Here is a 22843-nt window from a genome sequence, read left to right as displayed (position 1 = left end):
TTAAGGGGTTAAAATATTCATATTTAAAAATGTTTACTTTTTATGTCTTTAAACGCTCTTATTCTCTACCTTATTCTCTCTCTCCTCTCTTTTTTTATTTTTGGAAAACAGAGCAGAGTAGTTATCTTTTTTAGACCTGGTCAGGAGGTAGTCTAGATTAGCATTTTTTTTTTTTTGCGGCAACATTTGCACAAAAATCAAAAACACGCAGATAACAAATTTTTAACTACTGCCTCTGTCACTTCAAAAAATGGTCTAGTAACACCAAAAGGTCAAAATGACAGATTTTAGAACTTAAAAAAAGAAAATGCAAAAAAAAAGAAAACAAGCAATTAGCGCAAAAAAAAAAAAATAATTATTCGCAAATGTAGACCAAAAAAAGCAATAGAACACAATGATAAATAACCCCCATTGGTTTGTCTAGGAGAGTGTTTCCCAACCTAAGCGAAGCCGGCTGTGGCGAAACTACAACTCCTAGCATGCCTGGACAGCCAACGGCTGTCCGGGCATGCTGGGAGTTGTCATTTTGCTACAGCTTGAGGCACCCTGGTAAGGAAACACTGGCCTAGGAGCTGTGTACACACAAAATGTGAAAATATTATGTAAAAAAAATTATTATATTTGTTAAAGTGTACCCATCAGATCCAACAAATTTTTTTTTATATATATATATATCACTCAGTACCTAATCCTGACCATGTATATCTAATTTTTATGTGTCTAGCACCTTTATTTATTTTTTAATTACACTTTTAATTTAGCTCACTAGTCTGAATGCCTCTCAAAGGGAGGGGGCGTGGTCTCACTGTGCAGGTCTCCGCCCCCTCCCTCAGTATGCTGTCTGCTCACATCTCCCCTAGCATTAGCAAAACTACAACTCCCAGCTTGTCCTCACTGACAGTAGCGGGACACAAGCTGACAGTGGGAGGATTTTTCCTCTAGCTGTGAGCCCTGCACTCACAGCTGTCAATCAAGGAAGTGTGTCCATGACATAGGTGATGATGCATGGACACAGCAGGACTAGTATGTGTCCAAGCAGGCAGGGGGGCAGTTGTTTGACTGGCTTTTTCAGCATGAAATACTGAAAATTTTCTAATGAAAGCAATTGCAAAACCTATTGGTTATACATGCATTACAACATATCAAAAGTTTTTGTATCTTACAGTGCCCATTTAAGTTGTTTTATCTATCTATTTATTTGGTTTTAAGTAGTTTAATTCATTCATTTATTTAGAGTGTATTTCCAAAGTGTATATATTCTTTAAGTATCTATAGCAGCTGTCTTTGCATTTTTAAATACTCAGATGTAAGCGATAATAATACTGATTTACTCTATAGTGCGTACGTAGCGCTGGAGAAGCGATGTTATGCACAATACGGCCCTGTTCATTTCTGCAGCTGTATTGGGATGGCAGAGGTCACCTTTAATTATGACATGTAAAAAGGCATGAACTGCTTATATGGCAGATCTTACAGCTCTCTTGTACAGCAGATGCCGTGCACAGAGGAACGTCAGCAAAGTACAAATCCTTGTAGTGTCATTACAGACTATTGTTCTTAAGTTCTAAGTATATTTTTATCTACACACACTTTTAAGCGCATACTACACGGAACATGTTTAATGTTTATTGTTTCCATGCAGCAATCGGGTTTATTATATATATTTTTTCAATGCATATAAAGCCCTGTTCACACATGAACAGGAAGCGGTATGGTTTACATTTTATTTGACAGGAAGTGCTGCGTGCAAAGCAATGCTTTCCTGAAAAAAGTGACACAGCAAATCACAAAAGACCCCATTAAAAATCTGTAGGGTTCATGAAGTGCTGTAAGTGTACATTGTGTGAGGGATCTGGCACAGTCTAATTGGACCATTTCAACTTGAAACAAGACTCAACATACAATGCTACGGACAGTCCAGATCTGTGAAACGTGTCAATGACTGAAAGAACTGACCAATCAGAATGGGTGTTTCACTGGGAAAACCCCTGTATTACTGAAGTGTATGTACTGCCTGGCTGTCTGGCAGCTCTTCCCTACAGTACAGGGAGGTAGTACACTCTGCACTACTGTACCAGGGTTAGCTGCTCCTTTGGACACCAGGTGAGGGCGGCTCCATGTTACTTTTTTAGGACACTGTGTACTGTACAGGACCCTGAAGAAGCTCCTGTCCTCTACATAGACAGTGATTTACAGGTCCCAGCAGATCTTTCTTTTATATGTAATGATGAACTTTGTCTGCATTAATTATCTACTTATTATTCTTTATTCCTAATTTTTTCTACTTTTGCATGATATTTTTGGGACTTCAGAACCAATTACCAGTTTTCAATAGAGTTATGGTCTCAACAATGGTTTTATCATACAATGGTTGTCCTGAAACCAATTAATATTGTACCGTGGTCAATAGAAATAGAAATTGGAGTCACTTAACCCCTTAACGACGCAGGACGTATATTTACGTCCTGCGCCTGCTCCCTGCTCCCGCGGCAATGTGCGGTATTAACCCTTTAGAAGTAGCGGTCAAAGCGGACCACCGCTTCTAAAGTGAAAGTGAAACTATCCCGGCTAGTCAGTCGGGCTGTTCGGGACCGCCGCGGTAATATTGCGGTGTCCCGAACAGCTTACAGGACACCGGGAGGGCCCTTACTTGCCTCCTTGGTGTCCGATCGACGAATGACTGCTCCGTGCCTGAGATCCAGGCAGGAGCAGTCAAGCGCCGATAACACTGATCACAGGCGTGATAATACATGCCAGTGATTTATGTAAGAGATCAGTGTGTGCACTGATCAGTATGGGACCTATAACACTGCAAAAAAAAGTGTTAATAAAGGTCATTTAACCCCTTCCCTAATAAAAGTTTGAATCACCCCCTTTTTCCCATAAAAAAATAAAACAGTGTAAATAAATATAAACATATGTGGTATCGCCGCGTGCTTAAATGTCCGAACTATAAAAATATATCATTAATTAATCCGCACAGTCAATGGCGTACACGTAAAAAAATTCCAAAGTACAAAAAAGCGTATTTTGGTCACTTTTTATACCATTAAAAAATGAATAAAAAGTGATCAAAATGTGAGATCAAAACTAAAATCATAACGATAAAAACTTCAGATCACGGCGCAAAAAATGAGTCCTCAAACCGCCCTGTACGTGGAAAAATCAAAAAAGTTATAGGGGTCAGAAGATGACATTTTTAAACGTATAAATTTTCCTGCATGTAGTTATGATTTTTTCCAGAAGTACGACAAAATCAAATCTATATAAGTAGGGTGTCATTTTAACCATATGGACCTACAGAATAATGATAAGGTGTCATTTTACCGAAATATGCACTGCGTAGAAACGGAAGCGCCCAAAAGTTACAAAATGGCATTTTTTCTTCGATTTTGTAGCACAATGATTTTTTTTCCGTTTCGCCGTGAATTTTTGGGTAAAATGTCTAATGTCACTGCAAAGTAGAATTGGTGACGCAAAAAAATAAGCCATAATAGGGATTTTTAGGTGGAAAATTTAAAGGGTTATGATTTTTAAAAGGTAAGGAGGAAAAAACGAAACTGCAAAAACTGAAAAACCCTGAGTCCTTAAGGGGTTAAATACAATAAAAATATATAATTTTATTGGTATGCATTAAAAACAATAGTATTTCATAATAAAAAGGACTCCCGGGCGAAGGTTTGCATGGCGAAACGTGCGTTGGAGTGGCGCCATCCCGGTCTCTGCTGTGCAATTGCTTGCTGCTATTTAGTGGGTATTATTCACTGCATCCTATACACTGATATAGTCTGATGTCTCTTATGGAATTTGGCACTTTATGTACCATATATGGAACCTTATACTATTTTACTGTGTATTTATGTTTACATATGTTACATATTGTGCCATTTGATGCCTTTTTTGCACTTTAGCATGTATTAGTGATACGCTTACCGACATATCACTATTTCAGTTTTCAGCAGATGTACCGGTAAAGTTGCTGTAATTTTTTGTGATGCTATTTCTCCTTTTTTATTATGAAATACTATTATTTTTAATGCATACCAATAAAATTATATATTTTTACTGTATTTAAGTGACTCCAATTTCTCTTTTTGGTTTATGTTAGTACCCGGAGTTCATTGAGTATTGGGCACATACCCACGAGGGTTTATAGCTTTACTGGCACTGTGCCTCATACGGTTACTGCTACCCTTCATGGATGTGTTTTTGTGGCTACTTTACAGTTATGGCAGGCCTCCAGCTGTCATGCTAACCATGGTCATGCAGTGATCACTATCGGCTCACTCCCTCTGTCATTTCCCTTACATGGCATGGTCACTATAGACAACGACATGTAAGGGGTTAAACTGCCGGAAACTGACCAATCTTTATTCTATGATTTAGCATGATTGTGCTAACACATTAACACTGTCTCTGCTCGAGCTAAGCTGTATTGGCCAAAGCCATCAGCCTAAGCACAGCTCGGGCAAAACTGCAGGGTGGTTAAAAGGTTATTCCAATCTGATCAAGTGATATTCATATTATATTTTTCTAGGTCACCCAGGTGTGTGTAGGCATCTACACCGGCCCCATTCACTTCAATGTTGTATTTCCCTGAACAGCCTGGGGACCTTGGGCCGTTATTTAGAGGAAAAACAGTAGAGGGAATGCAGCCGCTACACCAGTGTTTTTCAACAGTGTGTCTCCAGCTGTTGCAAAACTTTTACTTCCAGCATGGCCGTATAGGCTTTGGCTGTCCGGGCATGTTGGGAGTTGTAGTTGTAGTTGGGCAGCCATCTTGTCTGAGCTATTTTAACAGCATTTAGGGATATGCTTTACAGCAATGACATAGGACATAAGCATCTATAATCAGGAGCTGACCCATTGTCATGAAAGGAAAAGGTTTCTGTGCATGCTTTGTGACTTGTGCATTGGTCTTTTCACAAGGAGGGGAAGGCCAGGCTGTGGATATCACCTATTGTTTTATCTATTTTTCTGATTTCACCTTTTACTGCGATCTGTACAATACAGGAAGTCTCAGCTTAGTTTTAGGCCTTGTGGCCAGACTGAAAACTACTGAAAGAAAAAGATTGAAAGATTTCAGAATTATTATAAAATATAGATAGTAATACGCAAAATTAGAAAAGAAAAACATTACCTACATTTTTTTTTTAAATATGCTTAATGTAAAAAGTTAGGTAATTTTTTGATGACACATTCCCTTAAAATATGACTGTATATACCCAATGATACATTTTCGCATCTGTTACTTCTTATATATTATGAATCTGTTTATTTTGTTATTACATATTCTTGCTTGTTTGACAAAATCTCTTCTGCCAAATCTAAAATGTACTAATATAGAGGTTTTCTGCTATGGACAATCTGTCACTGATAAACTGATCATGGGGGTCCTGGTGCTGAGAACCCCAGCGTTCATTTTAAATCTGGGAGGCAGGGATGTTCAACCTGTCACTCACCAGCTGTTATTAAAGGGGTACTCCGGCCCTGGGACATCTTATGGATAGGAGATAAGATGTCTCAGCATGGGGGTCCACGGCCATCACGCCTACTCCCATAGACTTGCATAGCGGGGGCGGGTGACATCACACGGGGGCGGAGTCGTGACGTCACAATACTCCGGCCCCGTGGTCGCCACCCAGCAGTTTGTGAGCTGGCACCGTGGCGTAGAGCTCAAACAGGTGGGTGGCGAATACAAGATTGCTGGGGTCCCCAGTGGCGGGACCCCCGCGGTGAGACATCTTATCCCCTATCTTTTGGATAGGGGATAAGATGTCTCAGGGCTGGAGTATACCTTTAATCTTCACCTCTTAGCTTGATGGGAGTTGTAGTTCTGCAACAGATCAGCTTTTTCTGAGAGTGGGTAGATACTGTATAATGTTGTTATTTTTAGGGCTGTCGCATGTCACACCTGTCAATAACGCGAGGCAACAGACAGAATGAGGTCTACTTTTGTCTTAGAGAAGATGTAAATGAAACAGCAGAGTGAAAACAAATTAGATTTCTGTCTTTATCATGCTTGTTGTAGGGCCCTACTATTCACCAGGCTGTACGGTGCTGTGACAACCCTGAGGTTGTGTCATGGTGGGGGTGATTGGAAGCTGGAAGACACAGGATCTAATGGCCTAGATACCACAATCACAACTGAATATGTCATCTAGGGGTTTAAACGGCCAGGAGTCATTTCTGATCCTAGCCCATGTCAGCAGGTGTCTGCTGTAATACTCAGCTGGCACTCACCGTATATGGATCAAGCTACTAGGCTACTAAACTGGCTTCATAGTTTCTCAGTGTGTATCTGCCCCACATATACAGGTCTAAAGCCTGACCTATCACAGAAAAAAGGTCACACAAGGTCATGCAGATCTTTTACATGTCTTTTTTTAATGTGTCTAGCTTCTGTATTTGGCTCACAAATCCCTCTGTTCTTCTGCTCACTCATTCTAACATCTACTGCTCAGGGCGTGTGCGAGCCAAGCACTGAACCCGCCCTCACTCACCATGCATTCACTTCCTCCCGGAGTCTGTTGTGCTGTGCTGGGTTTCATCATCCAATCACCGCAGACTGCTCTGTAACCCCCTCTTCTCTCAGTTTTCATACATGAGTCTGATAGGACAGGAGTTAGCACGAATGCTAGTCCCTCCCTCACTTCCTCAACTTTGTACCAGCTTTTGCTTCAGCTTGGACAAAGATGATGCTGCAGACAGGATTATGGGGGGTATTTATCAATTTTGCCTGTTAACAGTTTCTTTTTACCCTTTTTTTCACTTTGGTTTTCGTGGACATGCACCAAATTTATCATTTGGCGCAAGTTGTTAGTAATTTTGGCTCAAATGTTGAAATCAGCTGTTCACAGCGCCTTTTACACAGAACTTACCGCCACAGAGGACGCGTATTTTACCCTGTAGAGCAGCCATTTCGGAGTCCCTCCTGCAGTATATCAGCAAGCGACATGAGTTATTTTCTTTTGTGGGGTTTATAGTCACCATGTGGAATGGATTTTATTTTCAACTTGGGTAGTTTTTTTTTTTTTTTTTTACTTTAGTGCAGTGGTCTTCAACCTGCGGACCTCCAGATGTTGCAAAATACAACTCCCAGCATGCCGGACAGCCGTAGGCTGTCCGGGCATGCTGGGAGTTGTAGTTTTGCAACATCTGGAGGTCCGCAGGTTGGAGACCACTGCTTTAGTGCTTACCTTTCCTGAACCTGTGCGGCCATGTCCAATGCTGGCTCAACGGAGGGTGAAGGTCCCTCAGAGACAACTATGTCGCAGGATAGTATTGAGCAACCCTGGTGGCGTTGCTGCTTCACAAAAAAAAAAAATTTTATGTATTTTGACGCCTTTACATTTTCTGACATTGGTAAGTGTGTTTTCCATGTGCAAAATTTCTTGGCGGGGATTTGTGCCAAAAAAACGGGATTTGCGCCAAAATTGCGCCAAAGATCAATTGGTGCAAATGATGAATTACTGACTAAAGTTGAAATCACACACAGGACCGTGTGATTTTGAGAAAGTTGTAAAAATGACAGTGGAGAAGATGCGCCAAACTTTGGTGCAAAAAGACACTGCGCCAAAATATTGCGCCAAAGTTACGTGAAAAAAAAACACATAAATCCTTTGATAAATACCCCACTATGTTCTTGATGGTATGGGGACCCCTAGTGGTCTTTTTTTTAAGTCTAAAATTCATTATTTCTATAAAAAGGAGATAACATCTTCATGAAGTATATTAGAAGAGTTAATATTTTGCCAAGATGTCAAAAGTATATAAATATATAAAAAGTTTTTGAATCTTACAGTGCCCATTTAATGTGCAAAAGGCATAAATAATACTGCATCCCTTGCCTTCTCATCATAGCACTCAATTTGTAGCCTTTTTGTATGTTCCTATTTGTCCTGGAACTATACAGATTGATTATTTATTACATTTTTAGCACTCAAATTGCTCCCTGTCTTTACAATCTTAATTCACTTACCAGCATTTTACAGAGGGAACCCACACAAACACAGGGAGAACATACAAACTCCTTGCAGATGATGTCCTTGGTGGGATTTTAAGCTAGGACCTCAGCGCTGCAAGGAAACAGCGCTAACCCCTGAGCCACCGTGATGCCGAAACAGTGTTTGCATGTCTGAACTCACAGCTTTCCTGCTCCTTTTAGCAAAGATAAATGATATCAGAGGACCAGAGTAAACATAGAAGACAGAGGGTCCCTCGTGCAAGAACAGTTTTCGGGCCCCTTGCTCTTAAAGGAGTATTCCAGGCCAAAACTTTTTTTTTATATATATCAACTGGCTCCGGAAAGTTAAACAGATTTGTAAATGACTTCTATTAAAAAAATCTTAATCCTTCCAATAGTTATTAGCTTCTGAAGTTGAATTGTTGTTTTCTGTCTAACTGCTCTCTGGTGACTCACGTCCCGGGAGCTGTGCAGTTCCTATGGGGATATTCTCCCATCATGCACAGCTCCCGGGACGTGACATCATCATTGAGCAGTTAGACAGAAAACTTCAGAAGCTAATAACTATTGGAAGGATTAAGATTTTTTAATAGAAGTTATTTACAAATCTGTTTAACTTTCCGGAGCCAGTTGATATATAAAAAAAAGTTTTTGCCTGGAATACCCCTTTAATTAGCTCAGCACAGAGCACAGACCCATATGACTGTCCAGTAATCTACCAGTAATGGTGATCTGTGGAATTTATTACAGTTAAATGAAGAGTTGAAGGGAATGGGGGCTGAGCTGCAGTACACAACACAGTGGCCCTGATTTACTAAGAGTGGAGTGTAGTTATTGTTTGTGTTTTTTTTTTTCCCAACAGATACTTTTCCACAGTATTTCCCTACATTTTGCACTTTTCCCTACGATTTACTTTTTTTTTTTTTCACATGCTCTGAACTGTAGGGTTTTCCTCAGCTCAACTCCACCACATTTTCTGTGGAAACCTTAGTAAATATGTTGGGATTTTTTGAAAATGTCGGGGACATGCCCCCTTTTCGGCGACCATGCCCCTTTTCCCAATGGCCATGCCCCTTTTTTGGTTTTCTCAGTAAAATGGAGAGTTAGTCACGTTTTTTTTTTTTTGTTTGTTTTTTGCGCACAACCCGACAACCTGCAACCCGACAAAACAGATTGGGTTTACAATAGTAAATCAGGGCCAATGTATCAGATTCCAGCTCTGTTCACTGCGGCTAAGCGGCTCTGGCAAACAGCTGACTAGTGGGTTTCCAGGCCATCAGTAAGAAAAAAAGTCCCAGAAAACCCCTTTAAACTAATGCATGTATGATAGAGAACTTTTCAATATTCTGGGAAAATTTTGCTCTCGTCAGGATGGAAAGTCATGCAGTATTTTTGTGCTAATTTTTTTGTATTTTGTAATATATTTTTTTATGGGTCGGAGCTCCATTTGTGTATAATGGAGCTCCAGACCATAAAAAAATATATATATTAGAAAATGCCATAAAAATTGCACAAAAATACTATGTCTCATTCACTTTCACACAATCTGTATTTAGTCTTCAAGACATCTATAAAAAGCATGTATGCAACTCCAGTTGATGGGATTGAGAACAGCTCAGTCACCCAAAGGGCCCATTCACAAGGTGGAATGTTTTTCTGGACAGACATTCCATAGGAAGCAGGCGCTGGCAGAACAAACCAGCGCTAGGACTGCTCACAAGGGCAATGTCTATTCTTTCAGCAGAGTCTGAAATGTGAATATCTGCGTCAGATGTTTCCGCCGCTTAAATTCAGCCGTGTCCACGGTGTAACAGAATCCTATTGAGAATAATGGAAGGCTGCGGCAATGGGATGTCCAAGCTAAATTTTTCTGCTGGATTCTGCCATGTAAATGGGCCCTAATGATTCTGCTAATCATGTGAAGTTACACCACTGAGCTCTGTAGTATAAGGCTAGGTTTCCAATTTTATTAATTTTTTATTTTTGTAAATAAAAATGCCAAATCTGCTGCACAATGTTAATTGAGTGCAAAAACACTGCAGACAGATGTTAGCTGTAAATCTATAGGAAATCGTAAAATGCAATTTCCACTTGCCGTTTTTCTTCTTGGTATTTTTCACCCCTCTTTGGTGTTTTTTCAATCCTCTTTGGCGTTCTCCTGCTCCTTGGCAGTTTTTCAAAATTGCAGCATGTTGAGACTCTGGTATTTTTTCACAGAAATCTTGGTCTTTTTGCAGGCAGTTTTTATTCTTTTTTTTTTTACTTTAGCAATCTAAAAAAAGGGATGAAGTTAGCTTTTTTGATTACATTTCAGAGATTACCAAAAAAAAAAAAAAAGATGCAGTAGGGATGGGAAAGTCAAAGGGAACAAATTTTTATTTTTATTTTTTGTTAAGCAGGGAACAATTTATGTGTGCGGGCAGAAACCTGATAATCTACCCAGCAATATTAAAAATGTATTTGGGGTCCATTTCTTTTTAAAAATAAAATATTTTTTATTTTCATTTTATGAAACTTGTTCCATGCTGGGAGTAGTGCAAGTACCGCAAATAAGGATGGACTTTTAGTTAATATAGTATTAAACACATGAACATGAACACACTCTGTTCCATGCTGGGAGTAGTGCAAGTACCGCAAATAAGGATGGGATTTTAGTTAATATAGTATTAAACACATGAAACCTTTTATAACTAATGTATTTACTATATTTTAATAATGTTACAGTATTTTTAATAAATATTGTGCTTAATACTATGCTAACTATATGTCTGTCCTTATTTGCAGTACTACCACTACTCCTAGCATGGAACAGAGTGTGTTCCATGTTGGGAGCAGAAGAACCTGCACCAAGAGACAGATCTTAGAGGGTCCTGAGACCTGTTGCGATCGTAATTTATAATCGGAAGAAGCGGGCGGCCCAGACGGTGCCGGTCAATAACAAATCTTAGCGGGATATATGAAGTTCACCGCTCTGTTTACCGATCTGTGATTCACTTCACCGCTCCAGAGTACAGTACTGTGCAGGGGAGCGGAGTGGTGCTGAGAGCCTCCCGCTTTTCCCGATTATAAATTACGATTGCAACGGCTCTAAGGAATGAAACCCGCTGCGATCTGTCTCTTGGTGCAGGTACTACTGCTCCCAACATGGAACACACTCTGTTCCATGCTGGGAGTAGTGCAAGTACCGCAAATAAGGATGGACTTTTAGTTAATATAGTATTAAACACAATATTTATTCAAAATAAAAAAAGTTTCATAAAATGAAAATAAAATGTTTTTAAAAAGACATGGATCCCCTTATCCATTATTTTATATTGCCGGGTACATTTTCAGATCCCTGCCCACACACACACACACATAAATTGTTGCCTAAAAAAAAATAATAATAATCATTCCACAATTTTGCCAACCCTACTGCATCTTTTACATTTATTTATTTTTTTTGGTACCCAACAAAATTTAGAAAAAGAGCCCGCATGGAAACTGCCAAAGGGGCCAAAAATGCAATTTTTACAGAAAGGTAAAAACAACAGAAAAAAAACACAGGGAAAATCAGTGGTAGTTTCTGTGCCATTTTTCTAGCATTTTTTTACCTAAAAAAAACACCAGAAAAAAATTACAAGTGGAAACCTAGCCTAATGGAGCTCTGCCCCCTAATAATGTATATATATACAACACCACTGTGAAATAAAATAGTTTTGTTGAATTTTTTTTAGAAATTTGGAATTGGTAATGAAATTTTAAAGACAGTTTAGCAGCCCGAGATATGTCAAGACTTTCATAATTTGTTTGATGAAACTACTGCAACTTTTGCAGTGGCTCACACAACCATGGGATTGTCACTTTGGTCTTGTATCTGGTGGGTAATGTAATGGAGTAAGAATTTGTTTCAATGGTTCGGAATTTGACTGTTGTCTATGGATTATCCTTAATCCTTTAAAATACAATTCTCATTTCCTCATCCGCCAGCAAAGATTTATCACTGAGTGTTATCCTTTTATACCAAAGACATAAAACATTAATAGACCGCAGTGCACTTCGTTTGCCGCGTAATTAGTAACCACACTTTGGCTGAGGTTGTCAGTCTCATTGTTTATTCTCCCTTTTGTGTACTTTGAAGAGATGAATTATTAAAGAGATTGTCATTCAGTGAGCTACCCCTGGAAATGTCCAAATGACAGGTCCACACTTACTGGGAATTTATCAGTTACCTACAGCATGAGGGTCCTTTGCCTTTCTAACTATGTTTTACAGAGTATGGGATGATTAAAAAAAAATAAATCAGATAGACAGAAACATACAGTACATAGATAGAGTCGTGGCCGTAAATGTTGGCACCCCTGAAATTTTTCTAGAAAATTAAGTATTTCTCACAGAAAAGGATGTCAGTAACACATGTTTTGCTATACACATGTTTATTCCCTTTGTGTGTATTGGAACTAAACCAAAAAAAGGAGAAAAAAAGCAAATTGGACATAATGTCCCCAAACTTCAAAAATGGGCTGGACAAAATTATTGGCACCCTTAACTTAATATTTGGTTGTACACCCTTTGGAAAAAATAACTGAAATCAGTCGCTTCCTATAACCATCAATAAGCTTCTTACACCTCTCAGCACAAACTGCTCCAGGTCTCTCTTATTGGAAGGGTACCTTTTCCCAACAGCAATTTTAAGATCTCTCCACAGGTGTTCTATGGGATTTAGATCTAGACTCATTGCTGGCCACTTATATCTTGACATATCTCACTTGACATATCTCATTTCCTGGTGCTTTTTGACGTATGTTTGGGGTCATTGTCCTGCTGGAAGACCCAAGATCTCGGATGCAAACCCAGCTTTCAGACACTGGGCTGTACAGTGCGACCCAAAATCCTTTGGTAATCTTCAGATTTCATGATGCTTTGCACACATTCACGGCACCCAGTGCCAGAGGCAGCAAAACAACCCCAAAACATAATTGAACCTCCATCATATTTCACTGTAGTTACTGTGATCTTTTCTTTGTAGTAAAAAAACAAGAGAACAAAAGGGAGTTTTGGCAAACCAGTATATTAAAAGATATAAGGTTTATTAATATACATTAAAAACCATATATATGTAAAGAGGAAACAAACATAAAAAAAGCGCCATCACCGAATATGTTAAAAAAGATCTTAGTATAGCAAATGGAGAGGTAGGTATGTATATGAGGTAGAAAAATTTACACTTTTATAGCTAAAAGCACTTGTAAACAGTAACTACTGTGCAAAATTGCATACAATATAAAGTGTCATATGCTATATGTCATAAAGATACAAAAGACAGTGCAAATACATGATAAAGATTGCATAAAACAGGATACCTACACGCTACACAAGTGGTATAAATCCGGGATGATGCCACTCTAACGCGCGTTTCGGCAAGTGACCTTCGTTCTTTGTAGGCCTCATTCCATTTTCGGTAAACAGTAGAATGATGTGCTTTACCAAAAAGTGCTATCATGGACCTTTTCCTAGAAGGATTTTGGCTTACTCAAGTTCATTTTGTCAAAATGTAATCTTGCTTTTTTATGTCTCTGTGTCAGCAGATGGGGTCCTCCTGGGTCTCCTGCCATAGCGTTTCATTTCATTTAAATGTCGACGGATAGTTTGTGCTGACACTGATGCTCCCTGAGCCTGCAGGACAGCTTGAATATCTTTGGAACTTGTTTGGGGCTGCTTATCCACCATCCGGACTATCCTGCGTTGACACTTTCATCAATTTTTCTCTTCTGTCCACGCCCAGGGAGATTAGCTACAGTGCCATGGGTTGAAAACTTCTTCATAATGTTGCACACTGTGGACAAAGGCAAATGTACAGGGTGGGCCATTTATATGGATACACCTTAATAAAATGGGAATGGTTGTGATATTAACTTCCTGTTTGTGGCACATTAGTATATGTGAGGGGGTAACTTTTCAAGATGGGTGGTGACCATGGTGGCCATTTTGAAGTCGGACATTTTGAATCCAACTTTTGTTTTTTCAATAGGAAGAGGGTCATGTGACAAATCAAACTTATTGGGAATTTCACAATTGGTTTTAACGTAACTTTATTCTGTCATGAGTTATTTACAAGTTTCTGACCACTCAGCTCAATGTGCTGCCCATTGTGTTGGATTGTCAATGCAACCCTCTTCTCCCACTCTTCACACACTTATAGCAACACCGCAGGAGAAATGCTAGCACGGGCTTCCAGTATCCGTAGTTTCAGGTGCTGCACATCTCGTATCTTCACAGCATAGACAATTGCCTTCAGATGACCCCAAAGATAAAAGTCTAAGGGGGTCAGATTGGGAGACCTTGGGGGCCATTCAACTGGCCCACGACGACCAATCCACTTTCCAGGAAACTGTTCATCTAGGAATGCTCGGACCTGACACCCATAATGTGGAGGTGCACCATCTTGCTGGAAAAACTCAGGGAACATGCCATCTTCAGTGCATAAAGACACACATCATCATGTAGCAATTTCGCATATCCAGTGGCCTTGAGGTTTCCATTGATGAAGAATTGCCCCCTTAGACTTTTATCTTTGGAGTCATCTGAAGGCAATTGTCTATGCTGTGAAGATACGAGATGTGCAGCACCTGAAACTACGGATACTGGAAGCCTGTGCTAGCATTTCTCCTGCGGTGTTGCTATCAGTGTGTGAAGAGTGGGGGAAGAGGGTTGCATTGACAATCCAACACAATGGGCAGCACATTGAAAGAAATAAAGTTATTGTCACGATTCGGCTGGCAGGAGGTGGATCCTCTGTGCCAGAGAGGGATTGGCGTGGACCGTGCTAGTGGACCGGTTCTAAGTTACTACTGGTTTTCACCAGAGCCCGCCGCAAAGCGGGATGGTCTTGCAGCGGCGGTAGTAACCAGGTCGTATCCACTAGCAACGGCTCAACCTCTCTGACTGCTGAAGATAGGCGCGGTACAAGGGAGTAGACAAGAGCAAGGTCGGACGTAGCAGAAGGTCGGGGCAGGCAGCAAGGATCGTAGTCAGGGGCAACGGCAGGAGGTCTGGAACACAGGCTAGGAACACACAAGGGAACGCTTTCACTGGCACGATGGCAACAAGATCCGGCGAGGGAGTGCAGGGGAAGTGAGGTATACATAGGGAGTGCACAGGTGAACACACTAATTAGACCAACTGCGCCAATCAGCGGCGCAGTGGCCCTTTAAATCGCAGAGACCCGGCGCGCGCACGCCCTAGGGAGCAGGGCCGCGCGCGCCGGGACAGGACCGACGGAGAGCGAGTCAGGTACGGGAGCCGGGGTGCGCATCGCGAGCGGGCGCCAGCCGCATCGCGAATCGCATCCCGGCTGGGGGCGGTATCGCAGCGCACCCGGTCAGTAGATCTGACCGGGGCGCTGCAGTAGCGAGGATGTTGCGAGCGCTCCGGGGAGGAGCGGGGACCCGGAGCGCTCGGCGTAACAGTACCCCCCCCCCTTGGGTCTCCCCCTCTTCTTGGAGCCTGAGAACCTGAGGACCAGACTTTTGTCTAGGATGTTGTCCTCAGGTTCCCAGGATCTCTCTTCAGGTCCACAGCCCTCCAAATCAACCAAAAAGAATTTTTTCCCTCTGACCGTCTTGGAGGCCAGTATCTCCTTCACGGAGAAGATGTCAGAAGAACCGGAAACAGGAGTGGGAGAAACAAGTTTGGGAGAGAAACGGTTGATGATGAGTGGTTTAAGGAGAGAGACATGAAAGGCATTGGGAATACGAAGAGAAGGAGGAAGAAGAAGTTTGTAAGAGACAGGATTAATTTGGCACAAGACTTTGAAAGGACCAAGATAGCGTGGTCCCAGTTTGTAACTGGGGACACGAAAGCGGACATATTTAGCGGAGAGCCATACCTTGTCTCCGGGAGCAAAAATGGGGGGAGCTCTTCTTTTCTTATCGGCAAACTTTTTCATGCGAGATGAAGCCTGTAAAAGAGAATTTTGGGTCTCTTTCCATATGGTGGAAAGATCACGAGTCACCTCATCCACAGCGGGCAAACCAGAGGGCAAGGGAATAGGGAGGGGGGGAAGAGGGTGACGGCCGTACACCACGAAAAATGGGGATTTAGCAGAAGATTCAGAGACTCTGAAGTTGTACGAGAATTCGGCCCATGGTAGAAGATCTGCCCAGTCATCCTGGCGGGAGGAAACAAAATGCCGTAAATAGTCACCCAGGACCTGGTTAATTCTTTCTACTTGCCCATTGGATTGAGGATGATAAGCAGAAGAGAAGTTTAATTTAATCTTGAGTTGTTTACAGAGAGCCCTCCAGAATTTTGACACGAATTGGACGCCTCTATCCGAGACGATCTGCGTGGGCAAACCGTGAAGACGAAAAATGTGTACAAAAAATTGTTTTGCCAACTGAGGCGCTGAAGGAAGACCAGGAAGAGGAATAAAATGTGCCATCTTGGAAAATCGATCAACGACCACCCAAACAACAGTGTTGCCACGGGATGGGGGTAGGTCTGTAATAAAGTCCATACCAATCAGAGACCAAGGCTGTTCGGGGACAGGCAGAGGATGAAGGAGACCAGCAGGCTTCTGGCGAGGAGTCTTATCCCGGGCACAGACAGTACAGGCCCGCACAAAATCAACAACATCCGTCTCCAGAGTCGGCCACCAATAGAAACGAGAGATGAGTTGCAAGGACTTTTTGATGCCCGCATGGCCTGCGAGATGGGAGGAGTGACCCCATTTAAGAATCCCGAGACGTTGGCGTGGAGAAACGAAGGTCTTCCCTGCAGGAGTTTGCCTGATGGAGGCTGGAGAAGTGGAGATCAGACAGTCAGGAGGAATGATGTGTTGCGGAGAGACCTCTACTTCCGAGGCATCCGAGGAACGAGAGAGAGCATCGGCCCTAATGTTCTTGTCGGCAGGGCGAAAATGAATTTCAAAGTTAAAACGGGCAAAGAACAACGACCATCTGGCCTGGCGAGGATTCAGCCGTTGGGCAGACTGGAGATAGGAGAGATTCTTGTGATCGGTGTAAATGATAACTGGAAATTTTGATTCCTCCAGCAGATGCCTCCATTCCTCAAGTGCCAATTTAATGGCCAGTAGTTCTCGATCCCCGATGGAGTAGTTCCTCTCCGCCGGAGAGAAGGTCCTAGAAAAAAACCCACAAGTAACAGCATGCCCGGAAGATTTTTTTGTAGAAGGACCGCTCCAGCTCCCACTGAGGAGGCATCAACCTCCAATAGGAAGGGTTTAGATGGGTCAGGTCTGGAGAGCACGGGAGCAGAAGAAAAGGCAGACTTGAGATGTTTAAATGCGTCTTCCGCTTGGGGAGACCAGGACTTAGGATTGGCATTCTTCTTGGTTAAAGCCACGATAGGAGCCACAATAGTGGAAAAATGTGGAATAAATTGTCTGTAATAATTGGCGAACCCCAAAAAACGTTGGATAGCACGGAGTCCGGAGGGGCGTGGCCCATCTAAGACGGCAGAGAGTTTATCTGGGTCCATTTGTAGTCCCTGGCCAGAGACCAAGTATCCTAGGAAAGGAAGAGATTGACATTCAAACAGACATTTCTCCATTTTGGCATAAAGTTGATTGTCACGAAGTCTCTGAAGAACCATGCGGACATGCTGGCGATGTTCTTCTAAGTTGGCAGAAAAAATCAGAATATCGTCCAGATACACAACAACACAGGAATATAAGAGATCACGAAAAATTTCATTAACAAAGTCTTGGAAGACGGTAAGGGCGTTGCACAGGCCAAAGGGCATGACCAGATACTCAAAGTGTCCATCTCTGGTGTTAAATGCAGTTTTCCATTCGTCCCCCTCCCTGATGCGGATGAGATTATAAGCACCTCTTAAGTCCAGTTTGGTAAAGATGTGGGCACCTTGAAGGCGATCAAAGAGTTCTGAGATAAGAGGTAGGAGGTAGCGGTTCTTTACCGTGATTTTATTAAGTCCGCGGTAATCAATGCAAGGACGTAGGGAGCCATCTTTTTTGGACACAAAGAAAAATCCAGCTCCGGCAGGAGAGGAGGATTTGCGGATAAACCCCTTTTTTAAATTTTCCTGGATGTATTCAGACATAGCAAGAGTCTCTGGGGCGGACAGAGGATAAATTCTGCCCCGGGGTGGAGTAGTGCCCGGGAGGAGGTCAATAGGACAGTCATAAGGTCTGTGAGGAGGTAAAGTCTCAGCTTGCTTTTTGCAAAATACGTCAGCATAGTCCATATAAGCCTTAGGGAGACCGGTTACAGGGGGAACCATAGGGTCACGGCAGGGAGTACTGGGAACCGGTTTAAGACAGTCCTTGAAACAAGAAGTACCCCAGCTCTTGATCTCTCCTGTGGACCAATCAAGGGTTGGGGAATGGCGTTGAAGCCACGGTAGTCCAAGGAGAATTTTGGAAGTGCAATTGGGGAGGACCAAAAACTCAATTTTTTCGTGATGAGGTCCGATGCACATTAGGAGGGGCTCCGTGCGGTAACGCACGGTACAGTCCAATCTTTCATTGTTAACACAATTGATGTAGAGGGGTCTGGCGAGACTGGTCACCGGGATGTTGAACCTGTTGATGAGAGAGGCCAAAATAAAATTTCCTGCAGATCCGGAATCCAAGAAGGCCATAGTAGAGAAGGAGAAGGTAGAGGCAGATATCCGCACAGGCACAGTAAGGCGTGGAGAAGCAGAGTTAACATCAAGAACTGTCTCACTTTTGTGCGGAGTCAGCGTACGTCTTTCCAGGCGGGGAGGACGGGTAGGACAATCCTTCAGGAAGTGTTCGGTACCGGCACAGTACAGGCAAAGATTCTCCATGCGGCGTCGTGTCCTCTCTTGAGGTGTCAAGCAAGACCGGTCAACTTGCATAGCCTCCACGGCGGGAGGCACAGGAACGGATTGCAGAGAACCAGAGGAGAGAGGAGCCGGGGAGAAAAAACGCCTCGTGCGAACAAAGTCCATATCCTGGCGGAGCTCCTGACGCCTTTCGGAAAAACGCATGCCAATGCGAGTGGCTAGATGAATGAGTTCATGCAGGTTAGCAGGAATTTCTCGTGCGGCCAGAACATCTTTAAAGTTGCTGGATAGGCCTTTTTTAAAGGTCGCGCAGAGGGCCTCATTATTCCAGGATAATTCGGAAGCAAGAGTACGGAATTGGATGGCGTACTCGCCAACGGAAGAATTACCCTGGACCAGGTTCAGCAGGGCAGTCTCAGCAGAAGAGGCTCGGGCAGGTTCCTCAAAGACACTTCGAATTTCCGAGAAGAAGGAGTGTACAGAGGCAGTGACGGGGTCATTGCGGTCCCAGAGCGGTGTGGCCCATGACAGAGCTTTCCCAGACAGAAGGCTGACTACGAAAGCCACCTTAGACCTTTCAGTAGGAAACTGGTCCGACATCATCTCCAAGTGCAGGGAACATTGTGAAAGAAAGCCACGGCAAAACTTAGAGTCCCCATCAAATTTATCCGGCAAGGATAGTCGTAGGCCGGAAGCGGCCACTCGCTGCGGAGGAGGTGCAGGAGCTGGCGGAGGAGATGATTGCTGAAGCTGTGGTAGTAGCTGCTGTAGCATCACGGTCAGTTGAGACAGCTGGTGGCCTTGTTGCGCTATCTGTTGCGACTGCTGGGCGACCACCGTGGTGAGGTCGGCGATAACTGGCAGTGGAACTTCAGCGGGATCCATGGCCGGATCTACTGTCACGATTCGGCTGGCAGGAGGTGGATCCTCTGTGCCAGAGAGGGATTGGCGTGGACCGTGCTAGTGGACCGGTTCTAAGTTACTACTGGTTTTCACCAGAGCCCGCCGCAAAGCGGGATGGTCTTGCAGCGGCGGTAGTAACCAGGTCGTATCCACTAGCAACGGCTCAACCTCTCTGACTGCTGAAGATAGGCGCGGTACAAGGGAGTAGACAAGAGCAAGGTCGGACGTAGCAGAAGGTCGGGGCAGGCAGCAAGGATCGTAGTCAGGGGCAACGGCAGGAGGTCTGGAACACAGGCTAGGAACACACAAGGGAACGCTTTCACTGGCACGATGGCAACAAGATCCGGCGAGGGAGTGCAGGGGAAGTGAGGTATACATAGGGAGTGCACAGGTGAACACACTAATTAGACCAACTGCGCCAATCAGCGGCGCAGTGGCCCTTTAAATCGCAGAGACCCGGCGCGCGCGCGCCCTAGGTAGCGGGGCCGCGCGCGCCGGGACAGGACCGACGGAGAGCGAGTCAGGCACGGGAGCCGGGGTGCGCATCGCGAGCGGGCGCCACCCGCATCGCGAATCGCATCCCGGCTGGGGGCGGTATCGCAGCGCACCCGGTCAGTAGATCTGACCGGGGCACTGCAGTAGCGAGGATGTTGCGAGCGCTCCGGGGAGGAGCGGGGACCCGGAGCGCTCGGCGTAACAGTTACGTTAAAACCAAGCACATCATTGTTTTTCTTGTGAAATTCCCAATAAGTTTGATGTGTTACATGACCCTCTTCCTATTGAAAAAACTAAAGTTGGATTCAAAATGGCCGACTTCAAAATGGCCACCATGGTCACCACCCATCTTGAAAAGTTTCCCCCCTTACATATACTAATGTGCCACAAACAGGAAGTTAATATCACCAACCATTCCCATTTTATTAAGGTGTATCCATAGAAATGGCCCACCCTGTAGATCTCTGAAAATGGACTTGTAACCTTGAGATTGTTGATATTTTTCCACAATTTTGGTTCTCAAGTCCTCAGTTCTCTTTCTGTTGTCTCTTCTTTTTATCTGCTTTCAGGTGTGATTTTTATATTGCCCACACCTGTTACTTGCCCCAGGTGAGTTTAAAGGAGCATCACATGCTTGAAACAATCTTATTTTTCCACAATTAATTTTGTCCAGCCCATTTTTGGAGTTTGGTGTGACATTATGTCCCAGTTGCTTTTTTCCTCCCTTTTTTGGTTTAGTTCTAATACACACAAAGGGGATAAACATGTGTATAGCAAAACATGTGTTACTGCAATCCTTTTCTGTGAGAAATACTTCATTTTCATGAAAAATTTCAGGGGTGCCAACATTTATGGCCATGACTGTATTTTATGTTGTATGATCAGGAAATATCTATGTGTCTGTATGGAGGGCATCATAGAGTAGGATCACTCTTTTAGGTCATCTTACCATTTAAATTTACTTTTATGTGTAGTTTCCCAGACTTGCTGCAATAGACAAAAAACTTTTCGCACTGATGCTTCTTGATCCCCTTTGGTACTTGTTAAAGTGCTTACTTGTACAATATACTGCAATACTATGGCAAAGCATGTGTATTGCGATATGACCTTTTCGGTACCATAGGTTTGTGGACTTTTGCCCAAGATTCTTTAATAGGATATAAGAAATAAATTGTTTTAATGTAGTTCTGGACTCCGCTATTTCTATGACTTCTTCATTAGGACACCGTAGAAGTACCAAAATGGCAGGCTGAGGGGCTTTTCCTAGGCCCTCAGGTGCTATCCTTATCATATGGCACAATTTGTTAGACTGCCACTTGGCTTCTAACCATCTAGATGCCACGGTTACTATTGACTTGGGCACATAGTTAGTTAAAAGCTAGGAACAGAGTTATCTCAGATCACGGCCACTGATAGCAGGTGTCAGCTGTAATACACAGTCCCCACCTGCCATATGTAGTGCAGACTCATCTCCTAATCCCACTCTATGCACTCTTCCCAACTTCATGACGTACTAGTACATGAATTAGGAGGGGTAAAGATTCAGATGATCACAACACATTTTCTAAGTGAACACCTAGTGTAGATGAGCCCATCACCTCCGGTCCATCAGTTTCACATATAGTAGGTTAACAAGGAGAGGGGGATACTAGTGGGAAGCAGTATAAGCTTAGATAAGACCTAGTTTCATTGGAGCTTGTAACCATGGTGACACAAAGACCTGCATAGAAGCTGTATAGAGAAAACTGAAGATTAATCCATGTCATTCATAAAGTGTGCATTTGTTTATTCAGCATGCATTAGAATAATACAAAATGACTGCAGTTGAACATTGCATTTAAGTGCTACATCCAGACTCCAGATTGAGATCTAAAAGACTTTAGGCCTTCGATATCCATCAGTAAAGCTCCACTAAGTCTAATGGTGGCTGTATACGCAGAGGATAAATTGTACACTTTTGCACAGGCCCTAACCATGCTAAATCGATCCCTGTCAATTATGCCGTTTCACTTTGTATTTTCTGTTTTTAGAACTGGAAGAGACCACAGTGCTAACATTATGTTCTGGCACAATGCAGCACAGAAAATGCCAGTATTGCTATTCCTTTTCTGTTTTTATTGCTAGTATTTTTCAACTCTGTTGTACAAGATGCAATCAAAATGTCATATTATAAGCATATTAAAATCCAGCATTCGCTCTTTGCATGTTATTTGTGTTTGAATCCATGTACAATTTTAGATATTATTATATTTACCAATTTGAGAAAATATTAATCTTATATGCTATCTACTTCTTAGGTCTTCACAGGTATTTTTACGGCAGAGATGGTATTTAAGCTGATTGCACTTGATCCATATTATTATTTCCAAGTCGGATGGAACATATTTGATAGTATTATTGTCTCTCTCAGTTTGATGGAACTGGGCCTTTCGAATGTGGAAGGGTTGTCCGTTCTTAGATCATTCAGATTGGTAAGTATACAAAAATTATTGTTAAAGATTAAAAACAATCTTTTCAGCATTGAAGAAGAAAAATAGACTATTGTGCAGTTACAGAAGAAAAATAGACTATTGTGCAGTTACAAATTCACATAGAGTAATCCTTAAATTAAATGGAGTGATTGTCTTTAATAGGACATTAGTGAGGGTGGCCACAGCTAGACTACAATAGTTAGGGTGGCCACCCGAGAGACATATGTCAATTCTATGA

General features: G+C 42.6%; 1 protein-coding gene across 5 annotated transcripts in view; it reads left to right on the top strand.

Annotated features, from left to right (window-relative positions):
* Window positions 1–22843, top strand: part of LOC130284382 (sodium channel protein type 2 subunit alpha-like) — a 226218-nt gene that overhangs the window by 127059 nt on the left and 76316 nt on the right. For all 5 annotated transcript variants that reach the window (XM_056534675.1, XM_056534671.1, XM_056534674.1 and 2 more), the window contains exon 15: window positions 22432–22605. In XM_056534675.1, the coding sequence (XP_056390650.1) occupies window positions 22432–22605 (174 nt within the window). The remainder of the gene's footprint in view (window positions 1–22431; window positions 22606–22843) is intronic.

The sequence above is a fragment of the Hyla sarda genome, chromosome 8 (assembly GCF_029499605.1).
Source record: "Hyla sarda isolate aHylSar1 chromosome 8, aHylSar1.hap1, whole genome shotgun sequence".
Taxonomy (NCBI): Eukaryota; Metazoa; Chordata; class Amphibia; order Anura; family Hylidae; genus Hyla; species Hyla sarda.
Note: the sequence above shows the minus strand (reverse complement) of the source record. Positions and strands in the feature narration are given on the sequence as shown.